This window comes from Saccopteryx bilineata, chromosome 1 (assembly GCF_036850765.1).
Source record: "Saccopteryx bilineata isolate mSacBil1 chromosome 1, mSacBil1_pri_phased_curated, whole genome shotgun sequence".
In the NCBI taxonomy this organism is placed as follows: Eukaryota; Metazoa; Chordata; class Mammalia; order Chiroptera; family Emballonuridae; genus Saccopteryx; species Saccopteryx bilineata.
Window position 1 is genome coordinate 260,090,125 of NC_089490.1, and position 18,121 is coordinate 260,108,245.

Genomic DNA, 18,121 nt, shown 5'->3' on the forward strand with positions numbered 1-18,121 from the left:
AACTGTTATTACATATTAAAATGTATTGTCCTGATAATAATGTAAAGCTACATTATTTAAAGCAGTGTGGTACCAGTAGGTCAATGGAATAGGATAAAAACACAGATCTAATATATATAAGAATTTCATATAAAGGTAACAAAAAGAAGGATCTGGGATTATCTAACACCACCAAAATTAGAAGTTAAATTACAAAAACTAGAGTTTCTTTTCTTTTCTTTTCTTTTTTGACAGAGATAGAGAGGGACAGACAGGAAGGGAGAGAAATAAGAGGCATCAGCTCTTCATTGTAGCACCTTAGTTGTTCGTTGATTGCTTTTTCATATGTGCCTTGACTGGGGGGGGGGGGGTTCCAGCAGAGCAAGTGACCCCTTACTCAAGCCAGTGACCTTGGGCTTCAAGCCAGCGACCTTTGGGCTCAAGGTAGCGACCATAGGGTCATGTCTATGATCCCACATGCAAGCCAGCGACCCTGCGCTCAAGCTGGTGAGCCCCATGCTCAAGCCAGAGACCTTGGGGTTTCAAACCTGGGTCCTCGCATCCCACTTTGAAGCTTTATCTGCTGCACCACCACCTGGTCAGGCTAGAAAGGTTTTTTCTTGTGTGTGTGTGTGTGTGTGTGTGTGTGTGTGTAACAAAGTAATATAAATTGATAAAATTTGTAATACTCTGATAGGTGGACAAGGAATCAACAGTTCACAAAAGATGGATTACATATAGATAGCAAACAAGTAATATTCAACCACAGTGGAAATCAAAAAAACATTATGAAATGTCAAAATAGCAAAAAGATCACAAAGATTATGTGAGTGCTAGAGTTGAGGTAAACTTAAAAAAAAATTTTTTTTTTCATTTATTGATTTTAGGGAGCACGAGAAAGGAGAAAAGAAAGACATTAACTTGTTGTTCCACCTATTTATGTATTCACTGATTGATTCTTTTATGTGCCCTGACCGGGGATTGAACCCACAACCTTGGTATAAGAGGAAAATGCTCTAACCAACTGGCCTACCTGGCCAGGACAGAGAGAGGAAAGGTCGATTTGTTGTTCCACTTACTTAATTTAAGCATTCTTTGGTTGATTCTTATGTCTCCTGACCAGGGATAGAACCTACAACCTTGCTGCATCAGGACAACACCTTCACCAATTAAGCTACCTGGCCACTGTTTTTTTATTTTTTGAGAGTGTTAGAGATGAGAAGGGAGAGAGAGGATGAGATGCATCAATTCGTAGTTGCTTTCAATTTATTTACGCATTGAGCTTTTCATATGTGCTTTCACCAAGGCTGTATGTGTCCCCTTACTTAAGCAGTGACCTGTGGGCTCAAGCTGGTGAGCTTTGGGATCCTGTGAACGGTTCCCCTGCTCATGCCAGCAACCCCATGCTGATGAGCCCTCACTCAGAGCCGGCAACCTCAGGGCTTCAAACCAGGGACCTCAGAGTTCCATGTAGACACTCTTTCACCGTACCACCACTGGTCTGGCGTATACATGTATTTTTTATAGTAACCATCTAATAGGTATGAGATGCTATCTCATTGTGATTGACTTGCATTTTCCTAGTGATTAGTGATGTTAAGCATCTTTTTCATGTTTGCCATTTCCATATCATCTTAGGTAAAATGCCTATTCGAGTGTTTTGCCCATATATATATATATATATATATTTAAATGTTTAATAATTTATTAATTATACAGAGGGGAGAGACAGAGTAAGAAAGGGGGGAGGAGCAGAAAGCATCAACTTTAACTCCCTATGTACCTTGACCAGACAAGTGCACGGTTTTGAACCGGCAACCTCAGAGTTCCAAGTCGACGTTTTATCCACTGTGCCACCACAGGTCATGCCTGTTTTGCCCATATTTAATAAAAAAAATTTTTTTACTGCTAAGCTATGAGTTCTTTATATATTCTGGATATTAAGTCCTTACCTGAGATACAACTTATATTTTCTCCCATTCCACAGGTTGCCTTTTCACTGTTGACTATATTCCTTGATTCATACAAGTTTTTAATTATGATATAGTCCAATTTGTGTTTTTACTTTTGTTGCTTATGTTTGGTGTCTTATCTAGGAAGTCCTTGCCACATCTGATTATCATGAAGCTTTTTCCTGATGTTCTCTTTGAAGAGTTAACATAGTTGTAAGTCTTATGTTTAGGTCTTTGATCCATTTTGAGTTAACTTTTGTACATGGTGTAAGTTAAGGGGCTTTCATTTTTTTTTTATTTTATTTATTCATTTTAGAGAGGAGGGGGAGAGAGAGAGAGAAAGAGAGAGAGAGAGAGAGAGAGAGAAGGGGGAGGAGCAGGAAGCATCAACTCCCATATGTGCCTTGACCAGGCAAGCCCAGGGTTTTGAACTGGCAACCTCAGTGTTTCCAGGTTGATGCTTTATCCACTGCACCACCACAGGTCAGGCAAGGGGCTTTCATTTTTAAGAATGATTGAATAGCTACTGGGAGTGTAAACTGATAAAACTACTTTGGAGAAAAATGGCAGTAGCAACACTAAAAATGCATATGCACATAAATGTTTTTTAAAATTGTGAAAACCGAAAATAGGCAATTTTTTTTTTTTTTTTTTTACAGAGCCAAAGTCAGAGAGAGAGATAGATAGGGACAGACAGACAGGAATGGAGCGAGATGAGAAGCATCAATCATCAGTTTTTTGTTGCGACACCTTAGTTGTTCATTGATTGCTTTCTCATATGTGCCTTGACCGCGGGCCTTCAGCAGACTGAGTAACCCCTTGCTCAAGCCAGAGACCTTGGGTCCAAACTGGTGAGCTTTGCTCAAACCAGATGAGCCTGCGCTAAAGCTGGCAACCTCGGGGTCTTGAACCTGGGTCCTCAGCATCCCAGTCCGATGCTCTATCCACTACGCCACTGTCTGGTCAGCCCATGTGGCAAAATTCTAAAGATGATTTTCATGATTCCCATCTAGGAGGTAACTGCTATGAAGATATATATATATAGATAGATATCTATCTATCTATCTATATATATATAAAAATAATTTTTTTTTTCCCCCGAAAGAGAGAGGAAGGGGGGAAAAGAGATAGGGAGAGACAGAGGCATCAACTTGTTCCATTCAGTTGTGTCATTGATTGCTTCTCATGTGTCCTGACTGGGGCTTGAACCAGCAACCTCTGGGACTGAACTGGTGATGTAGGTGTTCTGGGACAACTCTTTATCCACTGCAACATCAGCCAGGGTTCATGAAGAGATTTTTAAGATGTATTTAAAATCTAAGTGAGCTGAACTTAATATAGGGATAACCCGGTCAGTGAGCCCCCTCCATTTTTTTTTTTTAATTTTTTAATTTTTAATTTTTAATTTTTATTTTATTCATTTTTAGAGAGGGGAGAGAGACAGAGAGAGGGGGGGGGAGGAGCTGGAAGCATCAACTCCCATATGTGCCTTGACCAGGCAAGCCCAGGGTTTTGAACCGGCGACCTCAGCATTTCCAGGTCGACGCTTTATCTACTGCGCCACCACAGGTCAGGCTGTTTTTGTTTTTTTGTATTTTTCTTAAGTTGGAAACGGGGAGGCAGTCAGACAGACTCCCGCATGCGCCCGACTGGGATCCACCCGGCACGCCCACCAGGGGCCTATGCTCTGCTCATCCGGGGCGTTGCTCTGCCACAATCAGAGCCATTCTAGCGCCTGAGGCAGAGGCCACAGAGCCATTCTCCGCGCCCGGGCAAACTTTGCTCCAATGGAGCCTCGGCTGCGGGAGGGGAAGAGAGAGACAGAGAGGAAGGAGAAAGGGAGGGGTGAAGAAGCAGATGGGCGCTTCTCCTGTGTGCCCTGGCCGGGAATCGAACCCGGGACTCCCGCATGCCAGGCCGACGCTCTACCACTGAGCCAACCAGCCAGGGCCTCCATTTTTTTTTTAAGAGCAGAGATTTTTCTATTGGTAGCAGACTGGAAGGCAGACAAATCTGAAGCACTGCTGCTGGCTTGCAGATGGAGAGTGCCATGTGACAAGGCACGTGCACTGCGCTGAGAAGCTGCGGCCCTGGCTGACAGCTAGGAGGGATAGGTGGCATCTGCATTAAAGCAGCATGAACTACATGAGCTTGGAGAAGACTCTTAGAGTCTCAGATAAGACCCCTGCCTAACTAATACCCTGATTTTGACTGCAAAACACATAGTTGAGCCATGCCAGGTATCTGACCTGCAGAACTGTGAGCTAATAAATCTATGTTAATTTAATCTGCTACATCTATGGCCATTTTTATGAAGCAAAAGGAATATAAATGTCCATAAACAGAGCATGGGTAAGTAGTATTATATACATATTTTATATATATATATATATATATATGGTATTATGTGTTATTTGACAGTTGAAACAAACTACATTTTTATTTATTAACATGGGTAAGTAGTATTATATACATATTTTATATATATATATATATATGGTATTATGTGTTATTTGACAGTTGAAACAAACTACATTTTTATATATTAACATGAAAGGAATTTAAAAGTTTTGAGTAAAAAATGTACAGTGCGCCTGGCCAGGTGGTGGCGCAGTGGATAGAGCGTTGGACTGGGACATGAAGGAACCGGGTTCAAGACCCCGAGGTTGCCAGCTTGAGCGCAGGTTCACTGGGTTTGAGCAGGGCTCACCAGCTTGGACCCAAGGTCACTGGCTCGAGCAAGGGGTTACTCGGTCTGCTGTAGCCCCCTGGTCAAGGCACATGAGAATCAATCAATGAACAACTAAGGAACCGCAACGAAGAATTGATGTTTCTCATCTCTCTCCCTTCCTGTCTGTCCCTATCTGTCCCTCTCTCTGACTCTTGTCTCTGCCAAAAAAAAAGTACAGTAATCATTCATATAAAGTTTTTAGACCTCAAACAATCTGTATATTAGTACATGCATTGTTATAAACTCGTGTATAAAATCATGGGAGGACACACTCATTTCCCGAGTCATTCCCCTTTGGGTAGTCTGAAAAGGAACAGAATGGAATGACATATTAAAGGGACCTCAATTTTATCTATATTTTCTTTTTTCCTATTGAGTATATTAACACTTAAGTCTGAGTAGTAGGTATTTGCAGTGTTACTACTGCTATTTTTCTGTTTTTAAATACTACCCCTGCTACTACAAAATTGTGATACTATATGGGTCAGATAATCAGAATAACGGATAATTATTTTAAGATTTCCTGAATAATTTTTGATTCTACATTTCAGAGAACTGAACTTATCTTACTTTTGTACTCTAAAGAGAAAAGTAAAAATTAAATGTTTTAAAATACATTTAATAAAAATAACCTAGTTTTATATATTTTACATGTGTAGAATATTTACAAATTCCTTCTACAGCATTTATTTAATGTTTACTATTTCTTCATTATTTTCCTTTTGGACTTTTTCCTTCAGTAGTAAAATACTGTCCAGTGTTATATGTTAACTAAAAAATTAGCTTCTTGGGTAATCCTCCTAGGAGAAAAAAAAGGGAGAAGTTGTTAGCATTTAATTTTATGACAATATTAACCTATCGCTGCATTCATATTACATTTACTTTATTTGCTTTGATTTCCCAATAGCATTTGTTAAACATTAAGCATACATGGTGACAGTAGGAATTTATGAAGAGAATAAGGTACACACTGATAGTTCTCATAACTCGGAGGTATACTCAAAAGTGTCCTTGTCCTTTTAAAGAGCATACTGTTAAGTATTCTTAATGGGAGCAAATGCAGCTAAAATTAAAATAACACATTTTATCTACTTTTTACAATTTAAATTTATAAAAAGTAAATAGCTAACAATCTACAGTTCTTAGTTGTTCTTTAGTCACTAGCTATATATTAGCCATTTGGAGTTTTCTGAATTCATTACCATTTCTTATAAAAATGAGTTTTACCTTGTTCTAATGCCTCTGTTCTCTTCCGTTTTGTTGCCAGAGTTGGATTAGCCTGTTCCTTTAGAGCTTCCACTGGACAGTTTGGTCTTGGCAGCTGACATCCAGGTGTTGGCCCTGGACGGTTACTGAAATACTTAGTTTTCAATGCCTTTTAAAAGATATCAAAGAAAGTAAACTTTTAAAAAAAGTATTTTTTTTTCCTTCTTTTCCAAGTGAGAGGAGGGGAGATAGAGACTCCCACACGTACGCTAAATGGGATCCACCTGGCAACACCTGTCTGGGGCTGATGCTCTATCTGGGACCATGCTTACAACTGAGCTATTTTTAGCACCTGAGGTGGAGGCTCCACTAGGCCATCCTCAGCAACTGGGGCAAATGCTTTTGAACTAATTGAGCCATGGCTGCAGGAGGAGGAGCGAGAAAGAGAGAAGTGGGTGGGGTGGAGAAACAGTCGCTTCTCCTGTGTGCCCTGACCAGGAATTGAACCTGGGACATCCACATGCCAGGCCAACATTCAACCACTGAGCCAACTGGCCAGGGCCTAAAAATGTTTTTTAAAAATTTCTTTACTAATTTTTAGAGAGAGAGAAATATCGACTTGTTCCACTTATTCATGCAATGATTGGTTGATTCCTGTATGTGCCCTGACCAGGGATTAAACCCACAACCCTGGCATATGGGGACAACACTCTAACCAACTGAGCAACCTGGCCAAGGCAGAAAGTAAACTTCTAAAAATCTGAACTGTGTTTAAGAAAATCTAACCTCCTTGCCTGACCAGTGGTGGTGCAGTGGATCAAGTGTTGACCCAGAATGCTGAGGTTGCTGGTTCTAAACCCTGAGGTTGCTGGCTTGAGTGTGGAATCACCCACACAATCCTAAAGCTCTCTAGCTTGAGCCCAAAGATTGCTGGCTTAAAAAGTCCAAGGTCACTGGCTGAGCACAGAGACACTGACATGGCACTGGTCAAGGAACTTAGAAGTTCAACGTACAACTAAAGTGAAAGCAACAAGTTGATGCTTCTCACTCTCTCTTCCTGTCTCTCTCTCTCTCTCTCAAAAAAAAAAAAATCTAGCCTCTAAAATTGTAGGGAACATTAAAAATACTAAGTGAATAAATACCCTTGCTCCCAAAACAAAATTAATTTCAGGTATATGGACAAGCATACTACAAATAAACAAACATCTAGCAGCCTAAAATTAGCTGGTAATTCCATTACTATAAGGAGACACTACCTTCTAATTTTCCCAGAGTCTATAGTAAATATGAAATATCTTTAGTAAGACAGTGTATAAATTCAGCTCCCTATATGTTATGGGCTATATAGTTCAAAACACAAAGAGCGAAACTTGCTTAAAAGAAAATTCCAAGTTTATTTATAACATCTATATGCACAGAGTGGGACAAAAATAGGTTAACAGTTGTTCACATGGAAAATAACAATAAATAATAATACAAGAATAAATTCTATGTTTCATGTACTCACAACTGTAAGCCTACTTTTGCCTCACCTTATATTCAAATTCTAAATCATGTGAATATAAATTCTTGAAAAAATAAAGCTTTTAAAAAGATACAATAGTTTTGCCCTGGCCGGTTTGCTCAGTGGTAGAGCGTCGGCCTGGCATGCGGGAGTCCTGGGTTCAATTCCTGGCCAGGGCACACAGGAGAAGCGCCCACCTGCTTCTCCACCCCTCCCCCTCTCCTTCCTCTCTGTCTCTCTCTTCCCTTCCTGCAGCCAAGGCTCCACTGGAGCAAAGTTGGCCTGGGCGCTGAGGATGTCTCCATGGCCTCTGCCTCAGGTGCTAGAATGGCTCTGGTTGCAACAGAGCGACAGAGCATCTGTCCCCTGGTGGGCATGCCGGGTGGATCCCGATTGGGCGCATGCAGGAGTCTGTCTGACTGCCTCCCCGTTTCCAACTTCGGAAAAATACCAAAAAAAAAAAAAAAAAGATACAATAGTTTTGAAACAAGGGATTAAAATCCAATAATTGACTGCAAATTGACAGAAATGATACCTGGAAGAACTTGCCCAACATATTTCTATTTTTTACCAGTCCACTGGTCTATAATAAGATATTTTACTTGAGTCCAAAATTCAAATAAAAATACTTTTTTCTAAATGATTTATTTGTCAAGTTCATACATTACTTGCATCATAGTACAGTTTAACAGCCACAATAATTTAAGGTATTTCCTTTTGGATAATCCTCTTAAGGTCAAAAAGAGGCCCATATAAACTCTTTAAGCATTCCTCACCAACATTATATTATTAAAGTAATGATTTAGAGATTCCTTACATCTAAATCATAGCAGTTCATTAAGCACATTAAGCTAATTCTGGGCTACACAGGGATCGAAGAAAGGAAGAGTACCTCATTCTAATTTTAAGAGCGAGCCAAAACCCATTTTAAAAATTTCATTCTGTCAAAATACAACTGAAATTAGTTATCACAACTACTATTTTCTTGTAAGGTTTGAGTTTTACTGTTAATGAAAACAACTTCCTAGATAATTTGATCTGGTCTAAAGTTTCTTTCTTTCTTTTTTTTTAAGTGAGAGGAGGGGAGATAGACGGACTCCTGCATGTGCTCAGACCAGGTTCCACTGGGCAACTCTCATCTGGGGGTGATGCTCAAATCAACCGAGCTATCTTCAGCACCCGAGGCTGATACTCAGACCAACTGACCTATCCTCAGTGCCTGGGCTGATGCTTGAGTGAATCGAGCCACTGGATGCAAGAGGAGAAGAGAGAGAGAAAACGGAGAGGGAGAGGGAGGGGAAAAGAAGCAGATGATCACTTCTCATGTGTGCCCAGACTGGGGATCGAACCCAGGATGTCTGCATGCCAGGCTGGCACTCTTATCCACTCAGCCACTGACCAGGGCTGAAGTTTCTTATGAATGAAGATAATATATAAATGCACATGGGTGAAAAGGTGGTGAGCAAGTTACTGTTTTGAAATTAGAAGAGTAATTCTAATGATGATATATCTAGCAGGCATGTATGAATGTAGCATTTACATAAAAAGAGAAGGCTTACAGAAGTAAATGCATTAAACAATAATTTGGTACTCAGTATAAGTGAGACAAAGCTCACTTTGTATCCTTGATATATCGTGCATTAACATGCTTTGTTATGATTGGAAGCCCTGAAATTTCATTTAATCAGTTTCTTCCTTTATGAGGCCAAATCATTGTACTACTTTGCATTTTTATATATCCCTGCTCTGACATTGTGTTTGTGATTCTACCCTTTTTTGTTAGTGTGCTGGCTTTTGAAACAAAAGAAAATGTTCTTTTTTAAATCTGTAGTTCTTATATTTTTGTGTCCTCTTATAGAGCAGATATACTTGGTCTCAAATTTTTCTTGAGTTTCATTCTTACACTGCTCAAAAAAATTAGGGGATATTTCAAAATGAATATAAAGAGATAAAAAAACACTTGATTTTTTTTTACTAAACAAAAACATAAACAAACAAGTCAAAGAAAGTTGTTTGATTATGCAAATTAGATGCAAAACTAACTTTTACTTCATTTGTGAAAATGCACTATACAAAAGGTTGAAAGTGCCTGACCAGGCGGTGGTGCAGTGGATAGAGCGTCGGACTGGGATGCGGAGGACCCAGGTTCGAAACCCTGAGATCGCCAACCTGAGTGTGGGCTCATCTGGTTTGAGCAGGGCTCACCAGCTTGATCCCAAGGTCGCTGGCTCAAGCAAGGGGTCACTCAATCTGTGCTGCTAGGTGCCACAACTATGAGTTGATGCTTCTTATGTCTCTCCCTTCCTGTCTGTCTGTCCCTGTCTCTGTCACAAAAAAAAAAAAAAGTTGAAAGTACTGGAGTATCTGCACGTTCCCTAATCTTGAAAGTACATTCTGAAATATCCCCTAACTTTTGTGAGCAGTATATTTCCCTTAAACACTGTCAGGTGGAGTGTTTGTTCTAGTTGGAGACTCTTCCAATCCCTTATAAGCCCACAGTTGTATCAGACAGTACCATTTTCTCCCCATTGTCACTTTCTGACTGTGACAATGACCAGTGTGCATATTTGGACTGTATTTCTGGGAACTAACAAAACACTTTAGGCATCATCTTGATACAAGATTTAAATTAATACATAATACTTAATTGAAATATACAAGGTCTTATTTGTGTGTAGCAGAAACAGAGAGAGAGTCAGAGAGAGGGACAGACAGACAGGAAGCGAGAGAGATGAGAAGCATCAATTCTTCACTGCGGTTCCTTAGTTGTTCATTGATTGATTTCTCGTATGTGCCTTGACGGCGGGGGGGGGGGGGGGTTTACAGCAGACCAAGTGACCCCTTGCTTGAGCCAGTGACCGTTAGCTCAAGCTGGTGAGCCTTGCTCAAACCAGATGAGCCTGCGCTCAAGCTGGCGACCTCAGGACTCGAACCTGGGTCCTCCACATCCCAGTCCGATGCTCTATCCACTGCGCCACCGCCTGGTCAGGCGAATATACCAGGTCTTAACAGGTACAAACCTTGTTATTTTTTTCTCTCTAGGTAGATTACTTGAAAGCCAATTAATTATAAAATTGATATCTACTTATTGCCAATAAACTCTCCTGTGGTTGTGTATGCATGATGTAATTTAATCCCAGTCTGAACAGTGTTTGTATCTTGAAGATGAAATTTGTTATTCTTTAAAACAAAAACACATCTTTTCAGTATATAAGTATGGTTAGAAAATCTTAAAAAATTCTATCTTTATCTTATCAATGCTACAATTAAGATTACCCTACTTCCTAATATAAGAAAAATATACTAAAATACCTGGGTGGCTGTAATTCGAGTACACGGATTAAATAAAAATAAGCCTTGAATGAGAGCTAGCAAGTCATCTCCTGCTGCAATGAAGATGTGCTGTAATGGGATTCCAGGGAAACTCTTAAATGTCACAAAATCTGGAAGACTGCACATGTCCTGTAAAAATAGTTTCATAATTCAAATTTAAGTAAAGGATTAAAAGGCACACAAATTTCAAATGAAGAAATAAAACAGTCATATAAATAATGATCTATGTAGAAAATCCCAAGAAATCTATTTTTAAAATCCTAGAATTATTGAGTGGGACAAAGCTGAACAATATAAATATGCAAAAGTTGATTGTAGGTCTATTTTCTAGCATGTGGAGACTAAAATTTTAAAAATGCAATTTAGAATCACTAAAAAGAACAATGAAATACTTAGTTAAAAATCTAACAAAGCATGTGTAGAACTCCTATACTGAAAGCTACATAACACTGATGAAATAAATCAAAGCTCTAAATAAATAGTGAGACCTATCATGTTCATGGATTAGAAGATTCATCATCATTAAGATGTTCATTCTCCTCTAATTTATATATAGGTTTAATGCAACTCTTACCAAAATTATGGCAAAATTATTATATAGGAATATTCTAAAATTTATATGGTAGCCAAAGGAATTATAAAATAGCTAAAATAACTTTGAAAAAAAAAAGTGAGAGAAATCAGTCTACCTGAGTTTAAGATTTAAAAACTGACCCTGATGCCTGGCCGGTTGGCTCAGTGGTAGAGCGTCGGCCCAGCGAGTGGAAGTTCAGGGTTTGATTCCTGGCCAGGCCACACAGGAGAAGCGCCCATCTGCTTCTCCATCCCTCCCCCTCTCCTTCCTCTCTGTCTCTCTCTTCCCCTCCCACAGCCAAGGCTTCATTGGAGCAAAGTTGGCCTGGGCACTGAGGATGGCTCTGTGGCCTCTGCCTCAGGCACTAGAATAGCTCTAGTTGCAATGGAGCAATGCCCCAGATGGGCAGAGCATCTCCCCCTGGTGGGCATGCCGGTGGATCCTGGTTGGGCACATGTGGGAGCCTCTCTGCCTCCCCACTTCTCACTTCAGAAAAATACAAACAAAACAAAACAAAAAAAACCCTGACCCTGACCTAAGTCTCAGACCTCATACAAAAATTAACTCAAAAAGGATCACAGCTATAAATTGTATCAATAAATGATAGCTATAAGGGCATGTTTTACAATTAGAACATATAGCAAACTTTCACTTAGAATGCTAAGAAAGTAATAGTGCAAAAGGAACTCCTTAGACTCACTTTCAGCTTCAGATAATTTCATTGCCTTTTTTTTTTTTCTGAAGTGAGAAGCGGGAGGCAGAGAGACAGACTCCTACATGCACCCAACTGGGATCCACCCAGCAAGCCCGCTAGGGGGCGATGTTCTGCCCATCTGGGGCAGTGCTCTGTTGCAACTGGAGCCATTCAAGCTCCTGAGGCCATGGAGCCATCCTCAGCACCCGGGGCCAACTTTGCTCCAATGGAGCCTTGGCTGCAGGAGGGTTAGAGAGAGACAGAGAGGAAGGAGAGGGGGAGGGGTGGAGAAGCAGATGGGCGCTTCTCCTATGTGCCCTGGCCGGGAATCGAACCCCTGGCCGGGAATCGAACCCGGGTCCACCTCATGCCAGGCCGACGCTCTACCACTGACTCAACTGGCCAGGGCCTCATTGCAGTTTTAACCAGAAAGTAGTCTAATCAACATTTCTCACCCTGGCCAGCTGGCTCAGCGGTAGAGCATCGGCCTGGCGTCAGGGGGACCTGGGTTCGATTCCCGGCCAGGGCACATAGGAGAAGCGCTCATTTGCTTCTCCACCTCCCACCCCCTCCTTCCTCTCTGTCTCTCTCTTCCCCTCCCGCAGCCAAGGCTCCATTGGAGCAAAGATGGCCCGGGCGCTGGAGATGGCTCCTTGGCCTCTGCCCCAGGCGCTAGAGTGGCTCTGGTCGCGGCAGAGCGACGCCCCAGAGGGGCAGAGCACCACCCTCTGGTGGGCAGAGCGTCGCCCCTGGTGGGCGTGCCGGGTGGATCCCGGTCGGGCTCATGCGGGAGTCTGTCTGACTGTCTCTCCCCGTTTCCAGCTTCAGAAAAATACCAAAAAAAAAAAAAAATCTCTTCTCTAATACTTATTTCCCCAGAGATGGGGCAATAACAGGAAAAAAAAATCAGAAGGTCTATAATTTTAATAAATAAATAAGGATATTTTACTGAACTGTGTATGTAAAATTTAGCAACTTAAATTATTAGCAAATTAATTACTAGTAAACTAAGACAATGAATACATTTCTTAAAAGTAATATTTACATGACAGCACTATATAGAATCCTAACTAAATTTCAAAGAAAATGTATAAAGGCTCACAGGCCACTGTTCCTCAGTTGGTGTGCCCAAAGTTTCAAATATTCTTGTTAGTTGATCAAGGTCTGAATCTCCTGGCAAAAAAGGAACCTGGAAGAAAGTGAAAGGCAAATATTTCAAGTTGGTTTGTAACAGTTATGTAAACAGAACTAAAATTTAATAAGAAAAGCCAAACTGTAACAAAAATTAAAATGTAGTTGGGATGTGGCAATAGATTCTGTCTTTGCTAACCTGCTAATCTGGTAAACAACACATTGCCCATTATATATTCACTCCACAAATCTTCTAATAACCACTTTTTTTTTTTTTTAACAAGAGACACAGAGAGGGACAGATAGGGATAGACAGAAATAAAGTGAGAGAGATGAGAAACATCAACTAACTCATAGTTGCAGCACCTTAGTCGTTCATTGATTGCTTTCTCATATGTGCCTTTACCAGGGGGCTCCAGCTGAGCCAGTGACCCCTTGCTTAAGCGAGTGATCTTTGGGATCGAGCCAGCAACCATGGGGTCATATTTATGATCCTCATGCTTAAGCCAGGGACCCCACACTCTATCCAGATGAGGCCATGCTCAAGCTGGTGACTTCAGGGTTTCAAGCCTGGGTTTTCTGCGTCCCAGGCTGATGATCTATCCACTGCGCCACTACCTAGTCAGGCTTCTAATAACCGCTTATCACTGGTATAAGTATTTTTTAAAATTGTTTTATTAGGGTGACACTAGTTAACTTAATTATACAGGTTCAGGTGCCCAAGTCTACAAGATACCTTCTGTACACTGTAATATATGTTCACCCCCCAAGTGAAGTCCTCGTCCATCACCATTTGTCCCCCCCATACCCTACTCAACCTCCCCCGCTCCCAACAATCACCACCCTGTTGTCCATGTCTGGAAGTTTTGGGGGTTTTTTTTTGTCCCTTTTTGCTCTATTCTTCTACCTCCCTTGCTATTTCTATGGTATATAATTTTAGAGGAGGTTTTGATCAATTTTATTTTTAAATGATTTGAATTACATTGACTACTTTGATTGGATACAGCCTTGTTATAGCACCTGTTTTTTAGTTTAAGCAGGTTTTTATTTTTATATTTCATTTTCTTTCTTTCTTTCTTTTTTTTTTTTGTGACAGAGAGGGAGATAGTAGGGAAGACTCCAGTACGTGCTCTGACCAGGATCAACCTGGCAACCCCATCAGGGGCCAATGCTCAAGTATTGAGCTACTTTTTAGCACCTGAGGTTAAGCAGCCTTTTAAACCCATTTTTATTTTCTAATTGATGGTGGTGCAGTAGACAGAGGTATCAATCTGGGATGTTGAGGTTTCAGAAACCTCAAGGTTGCAGCTTGAGCGCAGGATCATCGACATGATCCTTTGTTTGCTGGCTTGAAACCCAAGGTTGCTGGCCTTAGTGAGGTGTCACTGGCTTGGCTCGTGCCCCTCCCCTGCCCCTGTCAAGGCACATATGAGAAGCAATCAATGAACAACTAAAGTGACGCGACTATGAGTTGATGCTTCTCATTTCTCTCCTTCCTATCTCTCTCTCAAAAAAATAAAAAACACCTACTTTAATAAAATTTACATGAAAGAAAAACAACTCTTCAAAAAGGGTTGAATGCATATAATAGCAAACCTTTCTATTAACTGGCCTGCTTTCAACATTACGTAACTATCAATATTACATACTATTATAACATACATATAACTTAGAATTATATATAGCAGTATTATCTGATTATTTTACTTTTAATTATTATCTGTTTGGACTACAGAATCTCACCACAGATCTCAAACTATACAGATCTAGGACTGTATGGGTACCATTCTATTAGTCATATTTTCAAATGAGCAAAAAAGAAACATTTTTCTTTAATTGTGTAGGACAAAAAATATGGCAAAATGGTACAATTCTTCACCAATTAGGTCTACCTGTGCTTGCTTTATAACCTTAATAGTGATTCCAGCAAGAATGCCAATGGATAATAAGACTCCAACTATGATTTCTACCAGGTCCACAATTTCTAAACATCTATTCTCACCTGCTCTCTCCCCTTACTTTCTCAGTGGCACGATTAGTCATAACATTAGGGGCTAGAGGATTGTTTTACTTGGTCATGAGTTCACTGTGCTTTTGGCTGCTATGTCAAATGTGCAATTGAGGAAAACTCTGTGTACTTGTGAACAGCAGAGCTGCCATGCTGGCTAATTCACAGGACCCAATACTAGCAACAGAGGTTACCACATCATCAAGACTAAATGTAAAGGTACTTCTGCAAGCACCTAGAGCAGTGGTTCTCAAACTGTTTGAAGTTAACGTGCATTTAAAATCCTACAAATAATTGTAGGTGCACTATATACAAGATTCTGAGAAATATAATAAGTCAAATATTAAAGAAAAAAAATAAAGTCCAAGCGTGCTTTTATGGTAATTAAATGAAATAAATACGACAAAATTAAATTTATTCTGACATTAAAAAACATTTTTCATTGCAGCACTGTTCACAGTGGCCAAGACATGGAAACAACCAAAAAGCCCTTCAATAGAAGACTGGATAAAGAAGATGTGGCACATATACACTATGGAATACTACTCAGCCATAAGAAATGATGACATCAGATCATTTACAGCAAAATGGTGGGATCTTGATAACATTATAAGGAGTGAAATAAGTAAATCAGAAAAAAACAAGAACTACATGATTCCATATATTGGTGGAACATAAAAACGAGACTAAGAGACATGGACAAGAGTGTGGTGGTTACCAGGGGTGGGGGGAGGGAGGACGCAGGAGGGAGGTAGAGAGAGAGTTAGGGGGAGGGGGAGGGGCACAGAGAAAACTAGATAGAGGGTGATGGAGGACAATCTGACTCTGGGTGAGGGGTATGCAACATAATTTAATGACAAGATAACCTAGACATGTTTTCTTTGAATATATGTACCCTGAATTATTAATGTCATCCCATTAACATTAATAAAAATTTATTTAAAAAAATGCAAAAAAAAAATGATGCAATATGGTAAATGGGAGAGAAGGAAACAGGCTTTTCTGGCTCTGAGTCTGTGGGAATGGAGATAATTAACACAAAATCTGTCAGAATAATTCTTGGAAAACTAATATCCTGTGTCGAGCTATTTGTGGTCGTATATCCTCGGTCAGTTTAAATGTCAGAGAAGCTTAATTCTGTGATCTGAGACTCTGTATCAGGATAGCCCTCTTTCTGGATTTTCTTAATTAAACTAGAATTCACTACTGCTGCAACTAGCTTGGCAGTGGGTGTGCTCAAAAGGAGGGTGCTGCAGTACTTTTGAAAAAACACACAAGACACAACATACAGAAAAGATGGGTACAGGAGACTCCCAGCCTCTAGGACTGAGAGCCCAGCTCTGTGCAGCCTCATCGTATTTATTGGTCTCTTTGCTCATCAAGCAAATCAGCAGAGCCTGGGTTCAGGCGCAGAGAAGGGTAATTAACTAAGACCTTTCAGGTATGTAGGGAAAAGACCATAGGGATCAGCTGTTGCCTTTAAACAATCCTATCAGTGCTTGCAGGGGCAGTGTTCTGTCCCCGCAGGACTTGCCAATCCAAAGTCCACAACAGACTTGTCTCAGGACAACAGTGTAATTCCCAGCTACTGTCCTGCACACTAGCTGTTCCAATTGCAGATTCATTGCAGCACTGTTCACAGTGGCCAAGACATGGAAACAACCAAAAAGCCCTTCAATAGAAGATTGGATAAAGAAGATGTGGCGCATATACACTATGGAATACTACTCAGCCATAAGAAATGACATCAGATCATTTACAGCAAAATGGTGGGATCTTGATAACATTATAAGGAGTGAAATAAGTAAATCAGAAAAAAACAAGAACTACATGATTCCATACATTGGTGGAACATAAAAATGAGACTAAGAGACATGGACAAGAGTGTGGTGGTTACCAAGGGTGGGGGGGGAGGGAGGACATGGGAGGGAGGGAGGGAGAGAGTTAGGGGGAGGGGGAGGGGCACATAGAACTAGATAGAGGGTGACGGAGGACAATCTGACTTTGGGCGAGGGGTTTGCAACATAATTTGATGACAAAATAACCTAGACATGTTTTCTTTGAATATATGTACCCTGATTTATTAATGTCATCCCATTACCATTAATAAAAATTTATTAAAAAAAATAAATAAATAAAAAAAATAAAAAGTAAAACAACAAACAAACAAACAAAAAAACATTTTTATGTTACATTTTTTGAGTTACGCTTTTTAGAATTCATAAAAAAGAGGGGTTGAAAAATTAAAAAAACAGCCTGACCAAAAGGTGGCACAGTGGATAGAGCGTCAGACTGGGATGCAGAGGACCCAGGTTCAAGACCCCGAGGTCGCTAGCTTGAGCGTGGGCTCATCTGGTTTGAGCAAAAGCCTACCAGCTTGAACCCAAGGTCGCTGGGTCCAACAAGGGGTTACTTGGTCTGCTGAAGGCCCGCGGTCAAGGCACATATGAGAAAGCAATCAATGAACAACTAAGGTGTTGCAACATGCAATGAAAAACTAATGATTGATGCTTCTCATCTCTCTCCGTTCCTGTCTGTCTGTCCCTGTCTATCCCTCGCTCTGACTCACTCTCTGCCTCTGTAATAAATAAATAAATAAATAAAAAATAAAGATTTAAAAAAAAATTATCTTTTTATATATATAGATACATTTTTAGTAAGATTTAGTAAATTTGGCAGGTCCGGATGCAAATTTGTTAAGTTTTTCATTCTTGTGTTTATGAGAAATATGAGCCTGATGTGTCCTAGCGATTTCCTCAATATTTGGGCATATATATGAAAGGCAAACTCATTTTCTCATCAATATATTGAAGAATTCCTCTCTTTTTACTTTTGTGTTGAGAGTAGAAAATCCTAATTCACATAAATAGGATGTTGAAAATAGTAAAATGTTCAAGGCTTTTTTAGATATTGCCACATATTCTTCTTTTATAGAAATCCAAAAGGCTTCAAGAGACAATTCCTTATGTTTAATCATCAATCCAAAACCCCCACCATACATATCATCTT

At 40.1% G+C, this 18,121-nt stretch overlaps 1 protein-coding gene across 4 annotated transcripts in view; it reads right to left on the reverse strand.

The window, feature by feature from the left end:
- Nucleotides 1–5,265: 5,265 nt before the first annotated feature.
- The window catches only part of CDK7 (cyclin dependent kinase 7), a 29,953-nt gene continuing 17,097 nt past the window's right edge, over nt 5,266–18,121 (reverse strand). For 3 of the 4 annotated variants that reach the window (XM_066241974.1, XM_066241977.1, XM_066241976.1), the window contains 4 exons: nt 13,076–13,162; nt 10,685–10,834; nt 5,890–6,037; nt 5,266–5,462 (listed from right to left, as the gene is read on the reverse strand). In XM_066241974.1, coding sequence (XP_066098071.1) covers nt 5,434–5,462; nt 5,890–6,037; nt 10,685–10,834; nt 13,076–13,162 — 414 coding nt within the window. In that variant the 3' untranslated portion in view covers nt 5,266–5,433. The remainder of the gene's footprint in view (nt 5,463–5,889; nt 6,038–10,684; nt 10,835–13,075; nt 13,163–18,121) is intronic. The other variant, XM_066241975.1, reaches the window with a different exon arrangement.